General features: G+C 43.3%; 2 protein-coding genes across 3 annotated transcripts in view; one reads left to right on the top strand and one right to left on the bottom strand.

The window, feature by feature from the left end:
• Positions 1–23878, top strand: part of Dtx4 (deltex E3 ubiquitin ligase 4) — an 852074-nt gene that overhangs the window by 587439 nt on the left and 240757 nt on the right. The gene's annotated exons all lie outside the window — the stretch shown is intronic.
• The window catches only part of Patl1 (PAT1 homolog 1, processing body mRNA decay factor), a 32205-nt gene continuing 27901 nt past the window's right edge, over positions 19575–23878 (bottom strand). The window contains exons 17-19 of the mRNA XM_052189297.1: positions 21723–21814; positions 21472–21621; positions 19575–21223 (exon numbers count right to left, since the gene is read on the bottom strand). Of these exons, the coding sequence (XP_052045257.1) occupies positions 21202–21223; positions 21472–21621; positions 21723–21814 (264 nt within the window). The 3' untranslated portion in view covers positions 19575–21201. The remainder of the gene's footprint in view (positions 21224–21471; positions 21622–21722; positions 21815–23878) is intronic.

Consider the following 23878-nt stretch of genomic DNA (forward strand, 5'->3'; position numbering starts at 1 on the left):
CTGTCATACTACTCCGCCCAGTGAGAAGCTCAAGGCGCGACGTGTTCTCCAGGCCTGCTTTCGATTGGCTAAAAGGAAAGCCAATCAGGCAGGTCTACAAAATCATTGGCGGTTTTCCGAAGTCCGAGGACGGGAGAATGCAGAGCGCCCGGCCGGTTTGGCCTCCGAATGGCTAGTACTTCCGTCAGTCATTACAGTTTATGCTTCTGTCATTGCCACGTCACCCCCGCCCATCGCTCTGCCCTTCAGCCTCTTCCGCCCTTCCGGATTGGTGGTTGATATCAGCTGCTCAAGCCTTTCTACCAATTACTGAATTCATTGAGGTAAATGAGGCAGAGTCTGGCCTTCACATACTCATTCTTGTTTTTTATTGGTTGATACCTATGTCTTTCACCGGTCGATGAAGAGGCAGGGCTATGATTGGAGATGATTGGTTCTGGAAATTGTCAGTGAAAGCTGGAGTTGGCCGAGAAAGCAAGTAAATTCATGGATGCAGGAGTGGGCAGGCACGTTTGCAGCTTTGAGGAAGTGATGGGCCTCTATAAATGCTCTTTGATGTGGGCGTGCTGTGGAATTCCCTCCTTCTGAATTGAGACTTGCAGATGGCCTAATAAAGAGAGATGGATGGTTCCTGGTTCTCCTAGGGATTCCCTTCTCATGTCCTGCTTCCGGAAGAACCCAGAGCTTCCCCAGACCCCTCCTGGACCCACGACTCCCCCAATCTCCACCCCACTCCCTTTTCTGATTACCCTCTGTCTCTTCATTCTAGATTGCCATACACTTATACTAATTCTGACCATTTAGTTGCCGACCTACTTTACGGGGAGAATAGATAGGCAAAAACCTACTACCTGCCTTTATATCTCTTTTCCAAATCTAAAGGCCCTTGTTAGGTTTAGCGTGGTAAAAACACAATTAACTCTCTTGTTTATTGTTGTGGTTTTGTTGTTTTGTTTTGAACTGGGTGGTAAGTGATTAGACTTGACCAGCTTAATTACAGCCGTGTTAGAGGTCACAAATGTCAGTAACTACTGCAGCATTAGGCTGTTGTGAACATTATTACAAAAGTAGCCAAAATCTGCACTTAGGGGAATCTAACACCTATGACAGTGAAGCAGTTTGACCTGGCAGAAGGAACAGGGTTTAACTTTTATTTATTCATTTCTTCTAATTCTCTCTCTCTCTCTCTCTCTCTCTCTCTCTCTCTCTCTCTGTGTGTGTGTGTGTGTGTGTGTGTGTGTACACCTGAGTGCAAGTACTAGTGGATGCCAGAAGAGGGCATAAAATCCCCTGGAGCTGGAACTAAAGGTGATGGGCAGCTAACCCGTAGGAATACTAGGAACAGAACTCAAGTTCTCTAGAACAGGGAGCATTGTTAACCATCTCTCCAGTCCTAGGAGTTGCTTTTAGATACTGTAAAAAACTATTTTCCTCATCAATGTCAAGAAGGTACTCTAAGCTAGGAGGTGATGGCACACACCTTTAATCCCAGCACTCAAGAGACAGAGGCAGGTGGACCTCTGAGTTCAAGGCCAGCCTAGTCTACGGAGTCCAGGATAGCCAAGGCTACACAGAGAAACCCTGTCTCAAATGGAAAGAAGAAAGGAAGGAAAAAAGGAAGGAAGGAAGGAAAAAAGGGTGGATGGATGGATGGAGTAAATCTAGTCTCATTTAGAAAGCCTGGCTTCTCACTTTGGCAAAAAAACCTTTACAGGAAACAAGTGGAAAGAGGGAGGGAGAGAGGGAGGGAGGGCCATTGTAATCATGCAGTTGTAATAAAGTGCATTTGTGTTTTGACCAACTACAAGCATCTGTGACAAATGGGAGCTGTGGTGCCACATGTCCCTCAGTTCAGTGTGCAATCCAAAGGAGAAATGCATACTTTTAAGACCAGGAGATCTTGCTATCCCCATTTAAGCCCTGTAACCCCACATCACTAACCCAGCGACAACATTTTTATGAGGTCCCAGTGATCTTGCAGCACAAAGTAAAAATGCCATTAGTGAATGGAACTGTCTTGCCAAAATAATTGAAACTGAATTAAATAAAGCCTGTTTGTAGGAGCAAAGGAAAGTGGTTTAATGATAGACCCAAGGAGACAGCCAAATTGAGAATGAGGGAGTGTGGGGAGATGGCTCTGTGGTTGAAATGCTTTCTGCTCTTGCACAGGACATACTTCTCTCAGTTCAAACTCACAATCACTGGTCACTCCAGCCCCAGAGATCTAATGCCTTTGGCGTCCCCTGGCACCTGCACAGATGATCATACTCACAGAGGGACACACATAGAGACACATTGTGTGTTGATGACGACACACAGAGAATGTAGCTCAGTTGGTGGAGGACTTGCCTGCCATGCTCAAGAACCCGGACTCTACCCTCAGCACCGCTCACACCAGGAGCACGAGGCAGTACATTTATTTAAGACCAGCTCGGGCTACCTAGGGTGATGCTGCTTGCTAATTAACAAACAAATTTAAAAGCACAATTAAATAAACACGGGATTGGATTCTGGCTCCAGAAAACTGACTTTTAGACTTCTTCAGCACAGTTGCAAAATGAGAACTGTCTCATATTGCCAGCCTTGTTTTGTTAGGCAGTTACTCTATTAGTTCAGTTCCTGACGTTGGAGATCTGAAAACAAATCTTCAAGATTTGGAAAACTGTGCCAAAGTGTATAGCAGTGAATGGTACACTGCCAGTAATTTTCTTTCAAAATGATTCAGCACAAAAGGGAGGAAAAAGAAGACAGCCACCTAATTACTGTTAGTTTTTATCAGTGAGACAAAACAGCCGAGAAATGAATTAAGGTAAGAAGAATTTATTTTTGCCTTGTGGTCTCAAAAGTTCCTGTTCAGGGTCTCCTTTGCTCTGTTATTGAATGCCAGGCCGTGCTACGCAGGATGATTTGGGCCTGTGTGAAAAACAAAAACGGGAGCATATCATACAGCAAAGCGCCTTCCTTGTTGGCCAAAAGCAAACAGAGGGTACGGGCCCCAGTGGTCCGCTTCCTCCGAGTCTGCCCCATCCTCCAGTTCCCACCAAGTCCCTACTGCCCATGCAAATGTTGACTCAGTCAAATAGCTTAGTCTGGGGCTGGGGTGACAGCTCAGCAGTAAGGGTGCTTGCTGTTGCCAGGCGGCGGCAGTGGGATTACGCGCCTGTAATCCCCGCACTTGAGTTCGAGGTCAGCCTGGTCTACAGAGTGAGTTCCAGGACAGCCAGGGCTATACAGAGAAACCCTGTCTCGAAAAACCGCTTTCTGTTCTTATGGAGGACTGAAGTTCAGCACCCAGCACCCAGCACCCAGCACCCAGCACCCAGCACCCAGCACGCAGCACGCAGCATGCAGCACCCACCCGGTGACTCACAACTGTCTGTAACTCCAGTTCTTGGGCATTTGATGTTGCTTTTGACCCTTTGGCTCCTGTACCCACACAATGCACATACTCAGGCATACACAGGAGTATATACATTTTAAAAAAATAGATTAGTCTATTGATTAGTTTAAAGCGCTCATGAATCAATTCCCTCCCAATGACTGAATCTACCACATGCGGGAACCAAGCTTTCAAGAAAGGAGCCTTTTGCCGGGCGGTGGTGGCGCACGCCTGTAATCCCAGCACTCTGGGAGGCAGAGGCAGGCGGATTTCTGAGTTCGAGTCCAGCCTGCTCTACAGAGTGAGTTCCAGGACAGCCAGAGCTATACAGAGAAACCCTGTCTCGAAAAAACCAAAAAAAAAAAAAAAAAAAAAAAAAAAAAGAAAAAGAAAGGAGCCTTTTGGCAGGCAACTCCATGCATGTAAATCATCACAGGAGTGTGTACTCTAAAATGTACACACATGTATATGGACATATGTATATGTTTACCTAAAAAAAGACATACAGCACACACGGAGGGGGTGTGTCACTGGATGGCTGTTTTTCTCAGATACAAAGTTTATCAGTGTTCATTGTATCACAGCTTTTGTTTTTATTCAAAAAGATTTTCAAACATCTGTGCATGGTGGCACATTGCTTTAATCCCAGCACTTGAGAGGCAGTGGCAGGGGGATCTCTGAGTTCAAACCCAGTCATATCTAACTGAGCTAGTTCCAGGACAGCCAGGACTAGGCAGAAAAACTGTCTCAAAAAAAGGAGAGAAAAAAACCCTAAAAAATACTGAGTTGAGTTATTGATGTCACTCCACACTACCTCAGAACAGAATGCAGAATTTTTAGTCTGGCAGATGAAGCTCTTTTGTGCAACATCTCTGAGTTGCATCCTCTCCTGCTTTTGTCTCCATACTCCATTAAACTGATCTCCATACCTTCTCTGGGCTGTCCCTGGGCTTCCTCTGCCTGGCACCTTTGTACAGGCTTTCTCTCCATTCAGTGGACAGTGTGATACTACATTCATATAGAGTGTCCCCTGAATTCCATAGACTTTCTCTATGATGTAAAGTGTTTTAGGTGTCAGTCAAAATACCAGAGGAAAACAACTTGAAGAAGAGAACACTAATTTTGGATCATAGTTTTAGAACTCAGTCATCATAGCAGTGGGGTGAGGAGTGGGAAGTGGGAGAGCTCATCTAGTGGATACAAGAGAGGGGAGGCCGGGTGGGGGGTTGGGGGGGAGACAGTATGCCTGTAGTGATGAGATTTTTTTTCCTCTTTTTTTTCTTCTTCTTTTAATCTCTGTAGTCTGTGGACTGAGATAGCATGGGAAGGTTTAGGAGTCTCAGGAGTATTGGGGAGGGGAGTGTTTGCAAGCAGGTGTGTGTGTGTGTGTGTTTCATTCTCAAATCCAGATAGATCCACTTGCCTCTAACTCCTGACTGCTGTGATTAAAGGTACACACCACCCTGCCTGGCTAGGAAAAGATCTGTGTGCAGGTTTTTTCCTTTCTTTTCAAGCTTATTTTTAAGTTAATAATACAAAGAAGTAGGTTTTCTTATAGCATTGTGTGTGTGTGTGTGTGTGTGTGTGTGTACACTGGGTAAGTGGATACATGTATGCTTGTGCTCCTGGAGGCCAGAGGTCAGCCTTCGGTTGCAGTTGTCCTTTCTCCAGAGCAGTCCACCTTGTTTTTAATCACAGGGCCTCTCTTGGTGCTGGCGCATCCTGATCCAGGTACCCTGGATGGCCAGTAAGTGCTTCAGATCCATTTATCTCTACCTCCCAGCACTGAGGTTACAAATGTGCACCACCACAATCAACTTTTTAAATAAGAGTTCTGGGTATCAAATGAGCTGGGATGTTTGTTTGTTTGTTGTTTTGTTTTGTTTTCTCAAAGGAAAACCCTTTGCTGATTATCCCTCCAGTCCCTGCTACAGAAATGAAAGCAGTGGACAGAAGGGTCAGAGACAAAGATCATTATGCAATGGCAGTGGAGGCCTTCAAGCTCAGCACTATCTGGACCTGAGTCAGCTCACTTAGGTGGTTGGTCCTTAGAGTAGATACAGCTCAGCCTTCCCTCCACATAGTCCAGGGAATAGGCAATGCTGAGAAACAGATTCAGCTGGGAGCTGTCAGCCACCAACACTTGCAGCTGAGGAGTGTTGAGTCCCTAAGGTAGTCTTCTAGGAGGCCTCTGTCCGGAGCACCTGTACTCCATGAGCATGTCCCCTTCAGGTCAAGAAAAGTTCACTTAACCTGCACAAGAGACACCAGTAGAAGCTGTTCTTGGGAACCCTGTTGCTGCTTGCCAGAGGGAAACTACTCATTCCTGTTCTCCCTACTAGATTCTTTTTTGTTTGTTTGTTTGTTTTTTGGATTTTTTTTTTTTTTTGAGACAGGGTTTCTCTGTGTAGCTCAGGATGTCCTGGAACTCACTCTGTAGACCAAGCTGGCCTCGAACTCAGAAATCCGCCTGCCTCTGCCTCCCAGAGTGCTGGGATTACAGGCATGCGCCACCACACCCAGCTCCTACTAGATTCTTAAAGCCTACCACTTCTAGGCTCTATATTCAGAGTGGGAAAGAGCTTGGAGAGCGAAGTCTGTTTTGTGATCACTGGGAACTGGTCTGATTTCCTTTGCTTGCTCTCTAACTTTTCCTGGAGCAAGGACTGTCTCCAAGCATTCTAACCTTCCTCTTTCGTTCAAGTCTGGGCAACAGAATGATGTAATTCATTGAAACTAAGGAGACACAAAGTGAATTTGTCAACACAGATCTTTTGACAGAGTCTCGAGGGAAGTAACGGACCTTCTGTTTTAGGATCATTAGGTACAAGAACCGCATTTGGTGTGTTTTGTGTCTAGCCACATGGGGAATCATTATGTGTTTTTAAACAAGGAGAGCTTCGCATGTCCTTCACAGGAGGCACTGCTGACTTGCGTATTCACTCAGTTACAGGTCCCAGGGACTTGAAGACCTGGCCTCAAGTCCTGGTTTTGCTAAGTAAATCCAGTCTTAGGCTATGTATACAATGGCTCAACAAGTTTCTTATCTCCATCTTACTAACTGTTCTGTAAGGATTTGGGGAAGGATCAAAGAAAGCACAGGGAATGTACCTAGATATATGATACTAAATGCTAACTCTAATTAGTAATTTTTCAAGAAGATCATTAGAGCCCAACACATCTAACTCACCTTGTGGTTTGGAATTGAAGTGTCTTCTTCCCCACAATCTCATATGCTGAAGGATTGGTTCCTAGCTAGCAGCTATAATGAGAAGTGATGGGATCACAGGACTCTAGCCTCGTCATAGATTAATCCCTTTGTAAAGTCAAAGTTGAAGAGGCTATCATGAGATGAGGCCTGGGGGGCCTGCTTTGAAAGGCCGTCGTTGCTTCTGGACTCTTCCTCTGTTGCTCTGCCTCCTGCCCATGTGAAGAGAAATGACCCATCCGTCACATGCTCCCTGCCTTGATGCTGTGTCTCATCATAATTGGGCCCAGAAGCAATGGAACCAAGTGAGCATGGGCTGAACCCGTGAGACCAAAACCAGCCCTTCATCCCTTAAATTGTTTTTATTGTTTAAGTCATTTACTTATTTTTATTTATGTGTGTGTACATGTATGCTTGCTGGCCTGTATGTATACCACATGCAGGCAGTGTCTCTGTAGGCCAGTGAGAGTGCCAGATATCCTGGAACTGGAGTTATAGGGGGTCATGAGCTACATGGTTAAGGTACTGGGAACCACACTCTATCTTCTGAAAGAGCAGCAAGTAACCTTATCACCGAGTCTTCTTCCTACAACTCCCCGAATTGTTTTATTACCGATATCTGTCCCAGCAACTAAAAACTCATTGAGCACATCAGACATGCTGCAGGGATGCCTAGAAACACGTGAATTTTATAGAAGAAGTTGATTATTATTTTGTGTAAAGTATCTTTGCAGATCATGCCATGTATGTTTTCACACCATTCTCACTATTTTACCTGCTGCTTGTTTGTTTGTTTATTAAGAGCAGGGTTCTTTGTGTAACAACTCTAGCTGTCCTGGACTTGCTTTGTAGAGTAGGCAAGCCTACAAAGGCTTGGGCTACTCATAGAGATCCTCCTGCCTCTGCCTCCTGAGTGCTGGGATTAAAGGCATGTGCCATCACACCCAGCTCTTTTACCTACATTTCTATGAGCAGAACAATTGAGACTCAAACAAGTAAAAGCTCTCGAAGAGGCAGATCCTCTATGTGCAAACATGGATGTGATTCGACATGTCACATGCTACCTATGCTTTGTAATCTTTTAATTTTTGCCCTTCTTTAACTCACAATTTTGTTTCAGTGCTTTGTTCTTTAAATTTATTTTGTTGCTTTTATTTATTTATGTGTGTGCACATTCTACAGTTCTAATGAGAAAGTGAGAAGACAACTTTTGAGAGCTTGTTCTTCCCTTTTACCCTATGGGTCCTGAGGTTTGAATCTCAGTGATCATGCTTAGAGGCAGCCACCCCACCTACCCTAATTTAAAGAGGGGGAAGAAAAACAAAACCCAGAAAACATTCAAACTAGGGGCATCTCAGGGGCTAGGGATGTGGCTCAGTATGTAAGGTGCACACCAGCATGCCCAAAGCCCTGGGCTCAGCCCCCATCACCACATTAGAAAATGGGTGATAGCACATGCCTATAGTGCCAGGCCTAGAATCAGAAGTGCAGGGCTGTTCTTCGTTATATAGCAAGTGTGAGGACAGTGTGGGCTGTGTGAGGGCCCTGTTTCACAATGGAAAGATAAAGAAATAAATAATAAACAAACAAGGGCCAGTGAGCTAGCTTTGCATGGAAAGGTGCTTGCTGCCAAGCCTAATGACCTGAATTCCATCCCCAGAACCCACAGGCTGGAAGGAGAGAACAAACTCCCTCAGGTTATCCTCTGACCTGCATGTCTGTGTCATGATGTGTGAACCCACAAATAGATAAAAAACAGGTGTAATAATGTCATCAACACAACAGAAGAATGTTTGGCTGAATTTTGATACCATGAAACATTTTCTTGTATTTTAAAAGAGTGTCACCGACTGGATCAGCTCTCGTGAGCCCCAGAATGATCTCTCTCTTTAAGCTACACAGCATACCTTGTTTCACACCAGAAAAGCATGTTTTGTATTTCAGAGAATATTGGAGTCTCCTGGTCATGAATTCCACAAAATCTGTAACAATTAAAATGTGTTTCTCTTAATAGCACTCAATAAATTCTAACACAAAAATGACTGCAGAAGTCTTTTGCAGTAAGTGGCTAAATGTATTTGCAAGCCCAGTTTACAATGGATTGGACACAACACTTTCACGGGCAAAGAAAGATACAGGAAAGTAGCTCTGGGTAAGTGTAAAGGCTTACAGTGAAGGGTCCCTGAAGTCCTTAGACACAGACAGCTTCCTTCATCCTGTATTGTTTCTGCTGGCAAGGTTACTTTTTGCCTCCAGGTGGCTACCAGAGCTTCAGTTCTTTCTAACTGCTAAGTAGGCAGCATGAAGAAAAGGAGATCAAAAGGCAAAAGCCTCTCTCTGCCTCAGCATGAGCTCCTAGCTACTGACCCAGTGCCTACCTGCCTACTGCAATTTTTCTCAGCCTAGACAATCAGACTCTTAAAACTCTGTAACTGTAGCCACACCTCCCAAGGCTCAAGGGGTGGAGCAACATCTAAAAAGAATTCAGTGGAGCTACCAGAAGTATCATAGTACTTTGGCTTCCCTTAATCAAATGACCAGAACCCTTTGAAGTGAAGTTGACTGGAACCAGCACAATGACCACAAGTATTTGAACGGTCTTGTACAAGCAAGCAAGGATCAAAGATGCCATGTGAGACTTCATCTTCAACAGTGAAAAGAGATGTAATAAGATCTCTCACAAATATAAATTTGTGGCTTATTTTTGTTTTTTCTTTTTAAAAAGGATTTATTTATATATTACACATACAGTGTTTTGCCTGCATGGGTGCCTGCAGGCCAGAAAAAAGACACCAGATCACATTACAGATGGCTATGAGCCGCCATGTGTTTGCTGGGAACTGAACTCAGGAACTCTAGAAGAACAGCCAGTGCTCTTAACCTCTGAGCCATTTCTCCAGCCCTAATTTTTGTTTTTTTTTTTTTTTGTTTGTTTGTTTTCAAGACAGAGTTTTTTTGTGTATAGCTTTGGCTGTCTTGGAATTCACTTCATAGACCAGGCTGGCTTTGAACTCAAAGAAATACACCTACTTCTGCCTCCCAAGTTCTAGGATTAAAGGCATGCACCACTATGCCCTGATCAAGGTACATAAACTTTTAGCATCAAGAGAGAGAGAGAGAAAAAAGAGCATTTTTGAAATGCTGTTGAAAGAAAAAACACTGGAGGGAGATAGAGATAGATAGATAGATAGATAGAGAGAGAGAGAGAGAGAGAGAACCAAATCATTAACTTTAAAGAAAAAAAAGAAAAAAAGAGTGGAAGGATTTTTGTGGCTAAAAGATTAGACGAGCAATTAAGGGAGCACTGTGAAGGTCGTCATACTGAGAGACCACTAGCAATTAGCCTAGACACAGTGCAACTTAGAAAACTGTCAACCTTAAGATAGCACTCCAGTAGGCTTCAAAGACGGGGCACTCCCTCCTGGCTTCAAAGGGCGAGCACTCCCCTTGCTTTAAGGACCAGTGCCCCATCCCCGTTCAAAGTAACTGTGTTTGCCCAAGATAACCTGTAACCTTCCACTGAGCCATGAATTGCCGCTTGATCTCCCCATTCCTTATGACATAGATCACTGCCTAAGCATCCCCTCCCCTTTTTCTTTATGGTCTGTTTCTTTAAAAAAAAAACCCCACAATGGCAGCGGCAGGGGACCGAACTCCTCTGTCCCTGCTCACAAAAGAGCGGCCCAGTGCACTGGAGAATTAAACCTCACGTTTGCATCAAGAACGGTCTCTCGTGAATTTTGGGGGGCGTCGTCCTATCCCGAGACTTGAGTGAGGATTTCCCAGGATTCAGGAGACTTTGAATACTAAATCGCTTTGTGTCCAGGAGGGAGGATGAGCCAGGAGTGGTGCGCACAGAGAGCACTCAGCAGGAGCTGAGGACGGACAAGGCAAAGGCTGGAAGAGCAGATGCTCACAAGGTTCTGGGAGGGAGACAGGTTAAACAAGGGAAAACGAGAAGCCCGAGAAGAGAGGAGACAGACAGAGCCGAAAACACACAGGTGGGGCCGAGGGGGCAAGTCCCCGCACCCAGGAGCAAAGGCAGGCTGCCCTGTGGCTGAGGGGAGCCGAGGCCTGCCTCCTGGAGCAGCGTACACAGGTCGAAGTAGTAGAGAACCAACAAGAGGAGCTTCAGAAACAGCGACAAAGTCAGAAAACTGAGAGCATTTTTGCAAAAAGCCTTGCAAGAGAAGACAAAGTCTGTGCAGCAGGAGCACAGAGTAAAGGGGGCTGGAGCATGAAACTGGTGCAACCGCTCTTCCAGACTTAGAAAAGGAGGCGGATAAAAATAACCAAGCGAGAGAAGGCGTGGCAAGGCAACAGGAGGTATAGCTAATGTAGTGACGAAAGGATGAAACAGTGCAGGAGAAAACGAGGCAGAACACTAGAGGACCGAAGGCAAATGAGTTGGTCAGTTGGTCTGGGAGGGTCAGGTGCTGGCACAGCAAGGGGCGGGGTGAGGATGGAACCCATGGATTATGTGTACAGGGGAGCCCAAAGTTCAAGAGAAGCATCAGGAACTAAATTATATCCAGGACAGCCAGGGCTACGCAGAGAAACCCTGTCTCGAAACCCCCCCCCCCCCCCAAAATTAAGGTATCAGCACAGGTGACTTCTTTTCTGAAGTCTCTTTCCTTTAGCTTTCAAATAGTTGCCCATGCTTTCCTATCTCTCCCTCTGCCTGTTTGGCCCGAGCCCTTGGATTTGAGCCTACTCTAAGAATCTCATTTTAATTCGCTCTTCTTCAAATACAGTAATATTTGAAGTACTGGACTAGGACCGAAGGATTGATAGGACTTCAACTTTGGGAAATACAACTTAGCCACATCATGAGTTCAGTGCTGGGCTGCAGGCACGCTATGGAGCACAGCAGCAGAGCCAGCACTAGTCGGTCTGTCACTCAACATATGGACTCCCAATGAGCCACTCCCTGCAGCCTTCTCTAAGCCTCACTCAAAGATACCTGCTGTCCAAGTGATCTTCAAAATGATTCTCTCAAGGATTCAGGAGAGAGTGAGTGCCCATTCATCGTTGATGGGTTTGCAAACAGGTTCAGCCACTGTGAAAATCAGTGTGGAGAATTCCCAAAATGTTAAACATAAATCTACCCAGCTATATCAATTGCTCTCTGGCATATGCCCGAAGGACAGACATCCTACTCCACAGATCCTTGTCCATCATTGTTTATTGCTGTTCTATGCTCAAGAGCTTAGAGAATGGATACAACCACATGCCTACAACTGAACAAATGGATAATACAAATATGGTACATACATGAAATGGAATACCATCATCTGCAACGAAAGATGAAATCATGAACTTTGCAGGGAAGTAGATGGAATTAGAAAATATATTAAATGAGGTATCCCAGACCCAGAAAAACAAATGTTGCATGTTCTCTCTTAATTCCAGGCTCCTGACTCGAAATCTCAGGGGACTTACTTTCAGCTCCTAGCACCCACTTGGTCAGCTCACAACCACCCATAACACCAGCCTCTAAGAGGTTTAATGCCCTCTTCTGACTTCCATGGGTACTGACACTTATGTAGACCTGTGCACATATACACACATATATACATACATACAAACATACACACATACATAGACACACATACACACCCCCACACTCCCACACATACTCATACAGGAGTATACTTTTAAAAAGTAAGGTCCTCAATGGTTTTTACCTATTTGTTTATTTATTTATTTATTTATTTATTTATTTATTTATTTATTTGCATTTTATTTTGAGACAGGATCCAGCGTCTCATATAGACAAGGCTAGCCTTACCTCTTGCCTCTCTCTACCTCCCAAGTGCTGAGATTACAGGGAAATATCTTCACAGCTGACAAGTCACCTTGCATTTTAAAGGTGCAGATTCTGCATCTCTCAGACGAGAGAACACTGTGAGATTTTATAAGGGGCCCTATTCTGTTGTGGGTATGAACCTCTTCAGTAAAACTCATGTTGAAGTTCAGTTGTCCATGTGAGGTGATTGAGAGACTGTGGGACCTTTAAGAGGTAATTAGGTTATAGGGTCTCCACTCTCATAAAGGAATTAATAAAGTACCATAAAAGTGGGTTAGTTATCAGGAGAGCGTGCCGTGCGGTGATCAGGAGAGCGTGCCGTGCGGCGGGTGGGGTGCTCTGTCCTCAGCCCTGCACACTCCCGTCCTGGAGCGTGTTTCCGCTATGGAGCAGCACGTGGCCCTGAGCCGGAAGCGGAGCCGATTCTGAAGCCTTGCACTTGTCCTCCAGTAAAGCAGACCAAAATAAATCTCTTTTCATTAGAAGATAACTACATTAGTAATTTTGTTATAGCAATGGCAACAAAAAGGACCAAAGCAGTCACCCTTTCTGGTCTATTTCTACTCCCATGTAGTGGTGATTTCTAAAGGAGAATATCAGGCTATTTTGTTCTGAGGATCACTCTTTCTTTCCTTCCCAGCTTTTGTTGTCTATTTTTTCACTTTTCTTTCTCTTTTTTTCTTTCTTTTTTAAAGATTTATTTATTATATCTGAGTATATACTGTAGCTGTCTTCAGATGTACCAGATCTCTTTACGGATGGTTGTGAGCTACCACGTGGTTGCTGGGATTTGAACTCAGGACGTTCAGAAGAGCAGTCAGTGCTCTTAATGGCTGAGCCATCTCTCCAGTCCCCTGTTCACTTTCTAATGCCTATCATATGATCTCTGTCCCTTTACTCCAGTGGCATTGACCTTCAGTTCTTGCTTAGTTTTAGAGTTATTTCCTCTTATTTACACGACTCTTTAGCCTGCACTTATGCATGTGCACCATTGCATGCCCAGGGCCTGCAGATGCCACAAGAGGCCACTGGGTCCCCTGGAATTGGAGTTATGGATAGTTGTCAGCCAGCATGTGGGTGCTGGAAACCCACCCCTGGGCCTCTTCAAGAAGTCAGTTCTCATAATCTCTGAACTGTGTCTCCAGCTCCCACTAGTGGCTTCTTAAACCTTATTTTATCTCATTTTATTTTACTTTTTAGTCTTCTCTTATATATTACATCCTTATCACAGTTTCCCCTCCCTCTTTCCCTTCTAACTCTCCATCCATCCACTCCTCCTGTTTCTCCTCAGAAAGGGCAGTCCTCCCATGGATAGCAAACAAACATGGCATATCAACCCAGTAGGAGGAAAAGGGTCCCAAAAGCAGTCAAAGGAGCTAGAGATAGGCCCTGCTCCCACTGCTAGGAATCCCGGAAGACCAAGACACGCAACCATAATATATGTGTAGAAGGCCTGGGTCAGACCCATGCAGGCTCCCTGATACTCAGTTCAGGCTTTGTGAGCCTACGTTAGTTGATTCTGGAGGGTTTCTTCGGTGTTTTTGTTTAACACGGGTCTCATTGTGTAGTCCGGCTAGCCATGAATTCGGACAGTGATCCTCTTGTTTCAGCTTCCCCAGGGCTGGGATTCCATGTAGGTGTTACCACACTTTCTGCTGGCCAGATCTGCTTCTGCCTTTGGTAACTCCAGGTACCATTGCGCACCAGGCTGGACTGGGAGAAATGCAGCTTATCTAGGTGAGTGGGTTTCACAGGCTCTCAGTTGGCATGAGTGCCAGGAGAAAACCTTCTCTGAGCCAGTTTCCAGTGAAACAGCTCTTTTATTGGGGGTAACATAGGCTATATACACCTTGGAGATGGGTGGAAGTTTTTGGAGTGAGTACATTATTGGCGAGTGCTGAGGTGTTGGGAATGCTTCATTTGCATGAGGAGGAATTCCAGGTGCTTGCTGGACTTGTCCTTATTGGGAGGAAGCTAAACTTGTAATTTGGCCACCCAGCTACTTAACTACCTCAAGAGTGGCAGAGGTGGGGGCTGTCCATTCGATGTGCACTGGGACATGTGGGCCCAGAGCAAAGAGGAGACAGTTTTAACTTCTATCGGTCTCAGGATGTTCAGAGTTTGGACACATCTCAACCTCATTCTTGCTTGGGACTGGCTCCCCTAGTTGCATGGCTTTCTGACCCACACCTAGCTCCTTCAAGTTTTCATGGGCTTCTTTTGTATAGCTGTTCTCTTAAAAAATACCCACTTAGCCTGGCAGTGGTGGTACACGCCTTTAAGGCAGGTGGATTTCTGAGTTCGAGACCAGCCTGGTCTACAGAGTGAGTTCCAGGACAGCCAGGGCTACACAGAGAAACCCTGTCTAGAAAAACACCAAAAAAAAAAAAAATTACCCATTTAACTCCCTTCCTCCACTTCCAGCCCACATACAAAGCTTTCCTCATTCAAAGCCATTACCATAGATGATTTCTTTCTAGTACTCATTACTACAAGTATCCCACTAGGGCTGAAAGCTGGACCAGAACCACAAGGTCTGACTTACATTGTCAAATTGTTCCTGGCTTGCTAATAAAATGAGCGACAATTTATTTCGAAGCAGACCTCAGGAAACGAACTGTGTATTTCATGTCTGTTTAAAGGGATTCTTGGAATACCACCTTTAATCTTGGTTTCACTGAAGTACAATCATTTCATAGCCACATTTTTGCTGCTGTTGTTGGCTGCTCTGTGTCAGTCCTGTGCTTGGCTCTGGGGTGAATAAGAAAGTTTCTCCATTTGTGCAGCTCACATGTGAATACAGGAAGTCACAGAAGGAACAAGCCACTTGTGACCTGTATTTCACAACATCAAGAGAATAGAAGTAAGGAATTCCATTTGCTTCTTCCTAGGGTCCAGATCTATAGCAATGCGCCCATTCTTGCAATTCTAATCTTTATCACAAACCCAGTTCCTTTTTTGGACATTCCCAAAAGGCATTAATTTGCCTACTGAAAATGAAGACATTAAAGCCCAGTCGGGAAGGCTGCAGACACTCTGATTTCCAGCTGTTTCCACATGAATCTCAGACCTAAGATCAAGAATTATCTTCCAGCCAGGACACAAATTCCAGTTTCAGTCCTTGCCAGCAGATGGTAGAGAATCTAGACGTTAGATGATCACTTTGGTGTGGTACAACTATAGTTGGCCCTTTTGTTTCAAAAGGCTAGAGGATCAAAATGGAAAGTTTGTTTGGGGCTGCTTATGGCACACAAACATGCAGGAAAAACAATCATACAATAGATAAACAGATCTTTTTTGTATTCCTTCTACATTACAAAACAGCTAAAAAAATAAAGTAATGTAGGCTTAGCTTTGCTTATTCTTCATGGAAAATGATGACAAGAAGTATTTGAAGACTGACTTGCAATAATAGTTAAACTTTTGTATAGTGGGACATAGAACCATAAACAGGGTGGCTCTCTTTGTACTAGTAAAGATGGCCACGGCATATGAAAGGTAAATAAATGCAAAGCACGTCTAATTTGTATCTTTGTGTGCCTGTTCATGGTAGAATCACTTCAAGAGCAACGCACTAAACTCTTAGCTTGTGAGTTTTGCTTTTTTTTTTTTTTTTTTTAAAGATTTTATGTATGTAAGTGCACTGTCTCTGTCTTCAGACACACTAGAAGAAGGCATCAGATCCCGTTACAGATGGCTGTGAGCCACCATGTAGTTTCTGGGAACTGAACTCAGGACCTCTGGGAGAGCAGTCAGTGTTCTTAAACACTGAGCCATCTCTCCAGTTCCCTTAGCTTGTTTTCTTAACCTTTTTTTTTTTTTTTCTTCTGGAGAGTAGAACTTCAGATCCTTTTCTCAGTGTTTTATTTTATTTTTGGACATTGTCTCTCTGCATAGCCCTGGCTGTCCTGGAACTCACTATGTAGACCATGCCAGCCTTGAACTCAGAGGCGTCATGATTTTGGTGGGGGGTTATTAGCATATATTCCATATAATAATTGATTGCATTTTTATACTTGTGCTTCACACTCACCCCACCATTACTGTCTCCTTCCCCTTCCTACTCACCTCCCCCCCTTCCCACTCACCTCCCCCCCCTTCCCAACATGTCCTCTTTACTTTCATGTCTGTGTATGGCTGTGTGACTCAGTGAGTTTCATAAGGGTTCGTTATAGGAATGTAGGTAGGATTTGCTAACAGAAGCAGGGATGATTTACCTGTCCTACCTGTGACTACACCACTAAGAATCTCTCCATTTCTCATCAACTGTTAAGTGCACGTAAAACATGGGAGAGTGTGGTGCCTCCCATGAGCCACCCCCTTCCTTCACAGGGTGTTGATCTAACCTTGTACAAGTGACCACAGATGCTGTGAGTTCAAGAGCACAATAGCTATTATTATTCCTGGAAGTCATTCCTGTTCCCCCAATTCCTGTCTTTTACCTTCTTCCTAACCCTTCTTCCAATAGTGCTCTGAGACTTGTCGAGAGTGATATAGATTCCTCATTAATGAATGGACATTCAACAGTCATTTACTCTCAGTCTTTTGATTTGTTATGAGTCTCTGATTACTACTAAAAATAAGTTTCTTTTACCAAAGCTGGCAGCAGTACTCATTTATAGACATTTATTTATTTAGAAGTTATTTAGAAGACCACTTGATGGACACATTAGACCTATTAAGACAGCAGCAGTAGTTTCCTAACGTGGGTTATGATCTCCTCAGTCATGGGCTTACAGTTTCAGACTGGGCTTACATATCAGATGTAAATACTCACCTGTGGTGGGAGCATCAATTCCATGTGGAGAGTGGCTGTCTAACCCCATAACACACCTACCACATTGTACCAATAGTGACTGCCTAGCTGGTCTATACTGTAGCTAGGGTCCACTGCTGATAACTGATGACAGTTTTCAGTTGCTTGCACAGCATCTCCCAGGACTATGCAATCTAGCTAACATATAGGGAAACTTCCAGCTTGATTTGTCTTGAGACCAAATCATCTTCAGAAATAGGGTCTTACAACCCAGTTCTAGTGGCAACAAACAGCAGTAGGAACTATTTAGGGACCTCAGGGAACTCCTTTACCAACAATGCATGAGTTCCCACCTTTGGCACTGGGATTTTTATTTAAGAACTTGTAACTTTTAGTTTTATCTTGGTTTATCAAGTATCAAATGTTTTGTTGTTTTTTTCCTTTTGAGACAGGGCCCCCTGTATTCCAGGCTGGCCATGAATTCATTCTGCTGCGGTGGATGACAGTGAACTCCTGATCTTCTTGCCCCACCTCCCAAATGCTGAGAGTGCCCAGTTGTATGCAGTACTGGGGGGCAAACCCAGGGATTTGTATATGCTAGGCTAGCAGCATCACCAGCTTTTGTTACTTGAATTGATACAATCCAAGCAATTTTAAAGTCCTAACTGAAAAGGAAAAACCACATCATTTGGTTCTCTTCTGCATTCTTTGGAGACCCTGAATTTTGGTTAGTATCACTTTGGAGAATGAACTCAGCTGAAGTGGCAGCTTGGAGAGTCACATTGAATAAAGAGCAAACTCCTCCTAACAGCATTCCATGTAACATTTGCACACTAAAAAGTAAGGCAGAGGCAGTTATAAGACCTGCAAGCTATTCATAACTTTTGTCTCTAAGAGGAAAGTTAAAATAATGCTATTAGATCATTTTAATATTCTGAGTTTATCAGATTAAAGCCTTGCTTGCTGAAATCTTACATACTCATTTCTCAGAGTTCACAATGCCAAACTGGTAAAACTAGATAAGGAAAAGCCTAAGACCTTTTTTGCCTTCCCAGTTGAACTTGCTGTCCAACCAAAGTACAAGGCTTTTTAAATCCACAGATTATGTCTTGTTCCTCCTAATGTTTAAGAATGCAATTCTAGTGACTCAAAGCTATAGTTTTTTTTGGGGGGGGGGATTACAATTTAGGGTAGACATGGGATCTTACTAAGATATGGGATCTAGCTCAGACTTACTAAAGTAGGTCTTTGATCTTTTGGCTGGTATACTCTATCCTTTTATTGTATTTTCCCATGTAGCAATTTTTCTGGGCCTGAAGAGATGGCTCTGAGGTTAACAGTACTTACTCTTGCAGATGACTTGGGTTCAGTTCACAGCCCCCAAATTAGTGGCTATGTCATCCATAATTCCACTTTCAGATTATCTAGAACTCTTTTTCTGCTTCTGTAGGCAACAGGCCTCATATGATTGCAGTTTGTAGACTAAACTTCTAATTATTGCCTACATTCATTATTTCTAGGTTAAAAGAAAAATACCCTTAAAGTACCTAGAACATTCCCTGAGATTTTACCATTAGCCAACCGAGGGTCTCAAGCCAAGTCCTGGTTCCTCCTAGAACTTCAGTTTCCAGGTCTCTAAATTGTGAAGTGTTGGCATAGTATGTTCTTTCAGGTCCTCTAACTAGACACTTGAATATCCTTGTGGATATTCCCCAACATTAGCCACCTAACAGGGTTTATGCCAAGGTTAACAAACCATCTCTTTATACACTACTCTAACAGTAATATCCCACACTATTACTCTGCTCTTGGATCCAAAGTCCCTTCCTGCTGTTCTTCCTTAGAAACAGTATGTATATGGGTGCTTTGTCTGTATGTGCACTCTGGTACTATGCCCGTGTGTCCACAGAAACTAGAAGAGGGCATCAGATCCTGTGGAACTGGAGTTATAGATGACTGAGTTGCCAACGTGGATGTTAGGGATTGAACTTGGGTCCTCTTGAAGAACAGCAAGTGCACTAACCACTAAACTATCTCTCCATTCTCTGACCCCCTCTATTCTTTACAAGTTTGCTGAATCTTCAATCTTGTTCAGTTTAGGAGTAAAAATGAACGATCCTCCTGCTTCACACTCCTGCTTGCTAGGATTATAGGTATATGCCTAGCAAGGTAATTTTTGCTTTTAAAAGAATAAACAAAGCTACAAGGCTAGAGCTAAAAAAAAAATACAAACCGTAAGGGCAGCTAAATGCTTAAAGGACTTACCTAAGTCTGTTAAAAGCAAAAAGAGATGGACATCTATCTAGAAATAGTGAATTTATTCAGGGCAAAGGGGTATTTCCCCAACATCAAGAGTTTTGCTAGTGAATCCAAGTATATTGGAAAACATTAAAAACAAATGCAGAAATGAAAAGGTATAAAGCAGCACACATTTTTCAAGTATACAATTTGTTTTATTTACAATACCCTATAAAAATGTAAATTTAGAAACTTTTATTTTTATTAATTAGAACTGAACAAAAAGCACAATAAGGAAGAAAAATAATCAAGTGTTTACTTGATTGGGTGTGAAGGGAAGGCAGGAAAGGCTCAGTGAAGACAGTCAGCAGATGGTGGAAGGAAGCTAGGGACTGTCACTGGGGAGCAGCTGGTGGAGCCCGAGGCCACAAAATGAGAAGAATGGAGATGAGGACAAAGACAGCTGGTTGTAACGGAGGGCTTTACTGTTATACAATACATGTATGTGCAAAACATTTATTCTTTTTAAATATCATAGCCTGTCCCCCGACTACATTCAAAAAGGTGAGAACAGCAGAAAGAAGGATCAGGAAGGGAATATAAAATAAATTCAATTTAGCAACCACTAGGGAGTAGAGTCCCTTATCCTGGCTGACTGCTGAAAGGAAGAAAGGTGAGCGAAAGGGAAGTATCCCTAAGATTCAGACCCAGGCCGGCTGGCAGCCAGTGGATGGGGCTCAGGTGAGACTAAGCAGCCAGGACAGCAGTTCTGCTGCAGGATAGGAGACTGAAGAGCAGAGCCCAAGCTTAGCAGCCATGGCTACATTTGGAGGTTTCTACCCAAGATACTAAATGAAAATGGGGAAGAGAAGCAGAAGCATGGCTTACAGAAGTCACGTCAGGAAGACAGTGCAGGTGCACAAAACTACACTGCGGAAGCAGGCTCTACGTGAGGCTCATCTTGGGTACTCTTGAATGCACTTGAGGGGACAGACTCAAGCACGCTGTAGTCATCATAGGAAAAGGCTTAACCGTGTGTGTGTGTGTGTGTGTGTGTGTGTGTGTGTGCGTGCGTGCGCGCGCGCGCGCGCGCGCAACAAAGGAAATACAGGTAGGGAGAAAGAAAAGTCCTCTGGGCATCAGCCAATTAACAAGTTTGATTTAATGTAATGTGCTGTGTACCCTGTATTTATATATTAAAAAAGTAGAATCCACCAAATGACAAGATGGAACAGACAGATTAAAAATATATCAGCTGGTTTATTTTTAGAGGTATATATTAACTAAATAATTTTTCAAACTAAAACTCATTCTTTAAGGACCCTCTGGAGACCATACGAATATTTGTGTAGGGGTGTGTATATTTACCTATGTCTTGACTTCTACTTAATTTTGACTCTCCTATAGTCATATTAATAAGGGGAGATGAAAAAAGACTTCAAAGGGGGGAGGAGCCCTTCGGTAGACTACAACCTACTTTGAATTGTAATAGTGGTGATGGGATAAAGGGACATTATATTTGTGTCTCTAGGGCAAAGAAAATGCAAAATTGAGAAGAATTGAGTAAAAGTAGGACATGCAAAAGTGTAACGCAGAAGGTAAAAGAAACCAGCAGAAGTACCACCCAGCAGAAGTATCAGAGCAGTGGGAAATACCTGGCATTCAGAGCTAACTTCTGAAAACAGGAATGGATCCCACAGACTTTGCTTTGGGTCATAAGCTACCCCCCTCCCTCATTAAAAACACTCCATTGGTGATGGCAGCAGTGCAGGTGGCAGCCAAAAGGCGGTACAGGACACTCTGGAGATCTTTTATCGTATCCCCTGAACCAGCCTAAGGATATGAAGAGAAAGATGAATTGTTTGTATGAGTAAGTTAAAACAGAATCAATCTTTTGCATTCAAGTTACATCTTTATAAGAATCTCATAATACAAGACCTTAGATGCCTCTCAGCTTTTGTTGTTTTCTGAGGTACTGTTGCATTCGCGCGCGCAACACACACACACACACACACACACACACACACACACACACACATACAGGCACGCAATCAAGGTAGTGAAATGTGTTCATAACTTACTGCAGTTTTGTCTCCAGCAAATTCAGTTTCTGCCGGTCAACATAGCGAGAAAAAAGGGACACTAGATTTGTAGGTATAGAGATTGGCTTGGCCAGGGCTGCTTGGGGGATACGTAGAAGTTCTCGGGTTGCCATAAACATCACCTCTGTCCTAATAGAGAAAACCCAAAACAGTATGAGAAGTAGAATGGAAAGAGGAGAGCAAAGATAATTTTGAATATTTAAAATAGGAGATAAGTAATGAATACTGACCATTGGTTATTTTGCGATGATTCTATAGCAGGATCTGAACTCTGTAGATCTTCCCCACGGCTTAGTAGGATTAGGAGCAGTGACAAGCCAAACTACAACAGAAATCAGATGGAATTAAACTTAATGTATATAAAGGGCTGCAGAAATGGATCAGGAATTAAGAGCACCTGTTCTTGAAGAGCACCAAGGTTCAGTTCCCAGAAACTACATAATAGTTCACAACCACCCACTGGCATTCCCAGGGTGCATATACAGGCGAAGAGGCAAACAAACAACCAACCCAACTCATACACATAGAACAAATCTAAAAGTAACAACAGTAAAACTCAATACAGTGCACCTTAGCCTCTTCCACATCAGTTGATAGAACCACGGTACTAAATGACGATAACAAAGTCTTTGTGTAGCCGGATGGAGAGGTCAGGTAAGTCTGGAATTAAAGATGTGTCTCTCCTCTACATTTTAGTTTCTCACATAGCAGGTGACAAGCATAGAAAGCCATTTCTATATACCCTATCCTGTTGTGAAAATATTTTGCACACCAGTCACCTGGTAATCTAATGATTTTGTCTTTCTCCTTTTTTTTAAAGAATCAAATTAGATAAAAAAGAAAAGTCAGTTCATGGAAAATTAGAAGAAAAAAATTAAGTAAAGTTATTTTATAAAGAGAAAAAGAGATTAAGAGCTACACAGAGCCCTGGAGATATAGCTCAGTTGGTGGCATTCTTTCCCAGTATGCACAAAAGCTTCAGGTTTGATTCCCAGCACCATAAATCTGGTGTGACAGTGCATACCTATAATCCCATCATTCAGGACAACCAAAAGTTCATTGTCATCCTTGGCCACACAGGAGGTTAGGGAGCAGTCTGGAATATACAACAATGGCTCAAAAAGCAAAAACAAAACAACAACAACAACAAAAAAACAAATTAAAAAAATATTTAGAAATATACAAAGGGGGAAAAAAATCAAAGCTCAAAGGAAATTAAGAAACTTTACCCTCCTGGGGCTAGGAAGCTAGCTCAGCTTGTAAGGTACCTGCTGTGCAAGAGGCAGGACCCAAGCTTAGATCCCAAGAAATCACAAAAAGCTGGGGATGGTAGTGTGCCTGTGATTCCACTTCTGGGAACTGGAGCCTGGCAGATTCCTGATGCACAATGGCCAGCTCCGTCTAGCCAAATCAGTGAGCTTCAAGTTTAGAGAACTTATCTCAAAAAGCAAAGGTGGAGAATAATCAAGGAAAGACACCTGGTGCCAACCTCTGACTGTACAGCCTGTGCATGCACATCATACAAAAGTGCACATGCATATGTGTATCTGAAATCTACAAACTTACAAAGGGTAATAGAAGTCTAAAAATCAGCAACATGAATTCTGAAGGGGCAGTGAATGAAAATGTCAACACCCCTAATTAAAAGTGACGCTGGCAGTATTCTGGGACTTCATTCTACTTTTCTGTGTTCATATTACAAAGAATATTTCTTTTTCACAAAATTTCCCTTCATTCTATTTGTAGGCAAATATTCCCCAGACTCAGGATATTGTATGATTTCTTGGTTTTCTATTGCTCTTATCAAGACTAAAACAGAGATTAAATAATAGGAAGACCATGACTGGTCACTTGAGAAAGCATATGTCCTGAGGGATACAGGTATCCTCTACTGCCTCAGATACCTTGTTACTGTTGGTAAGTCAAAGGAAAGGAGTGCTGAGAGTTCACCTCCATTGTACACTGTGGCTCGACACAAGCACCCACTACACAGCAGGCATCATCTAAATTCTATGACGAGTGTGCAAAGTTGGCATCATTACTTGCACAACACAGATCAGAAAATCAGCTGAGGGGCTTAAAGAGATGGCTCAGTGGTTTAGAGCACTACTTTTCCAGAGGACCCGAGTTCAATCCCCAGCACCCACATGGCAGCTCCTAACTGTCTATAACTCCAAAATAGAACACCCTCACACAGACATACATGCAGACAAAACACCAGCCAGCCAAGCATCATAAAGCTGTAAGAGGGCAAGCAAGAACTGAAACTTGTCTGCTTAGAAACCATGATCCTCTTTCCTTATTAGGTTTCCTCTAAGAGGTTTTGAATTTAAAAAAGAAAAAAGTTTTTTTTTTTTTTTTTTTTGGTTGGTTGGTTTTGTACTGA

Source organism: Apodemus sylvaticus, chromosome 1 (assembly GCF_947179515.1).
Source record: "Apodemus sylvaticus chromosome 1, mApoSyl1.1, whole genome shotgun sequence".
Classification (NCBI taxonomy): domain Eukaryota; kingdom Metazoa; phylum Chordata; class Mammalia; order Rodentia; family Muridae; genus Apodemus; species Apodemus sylvaticus.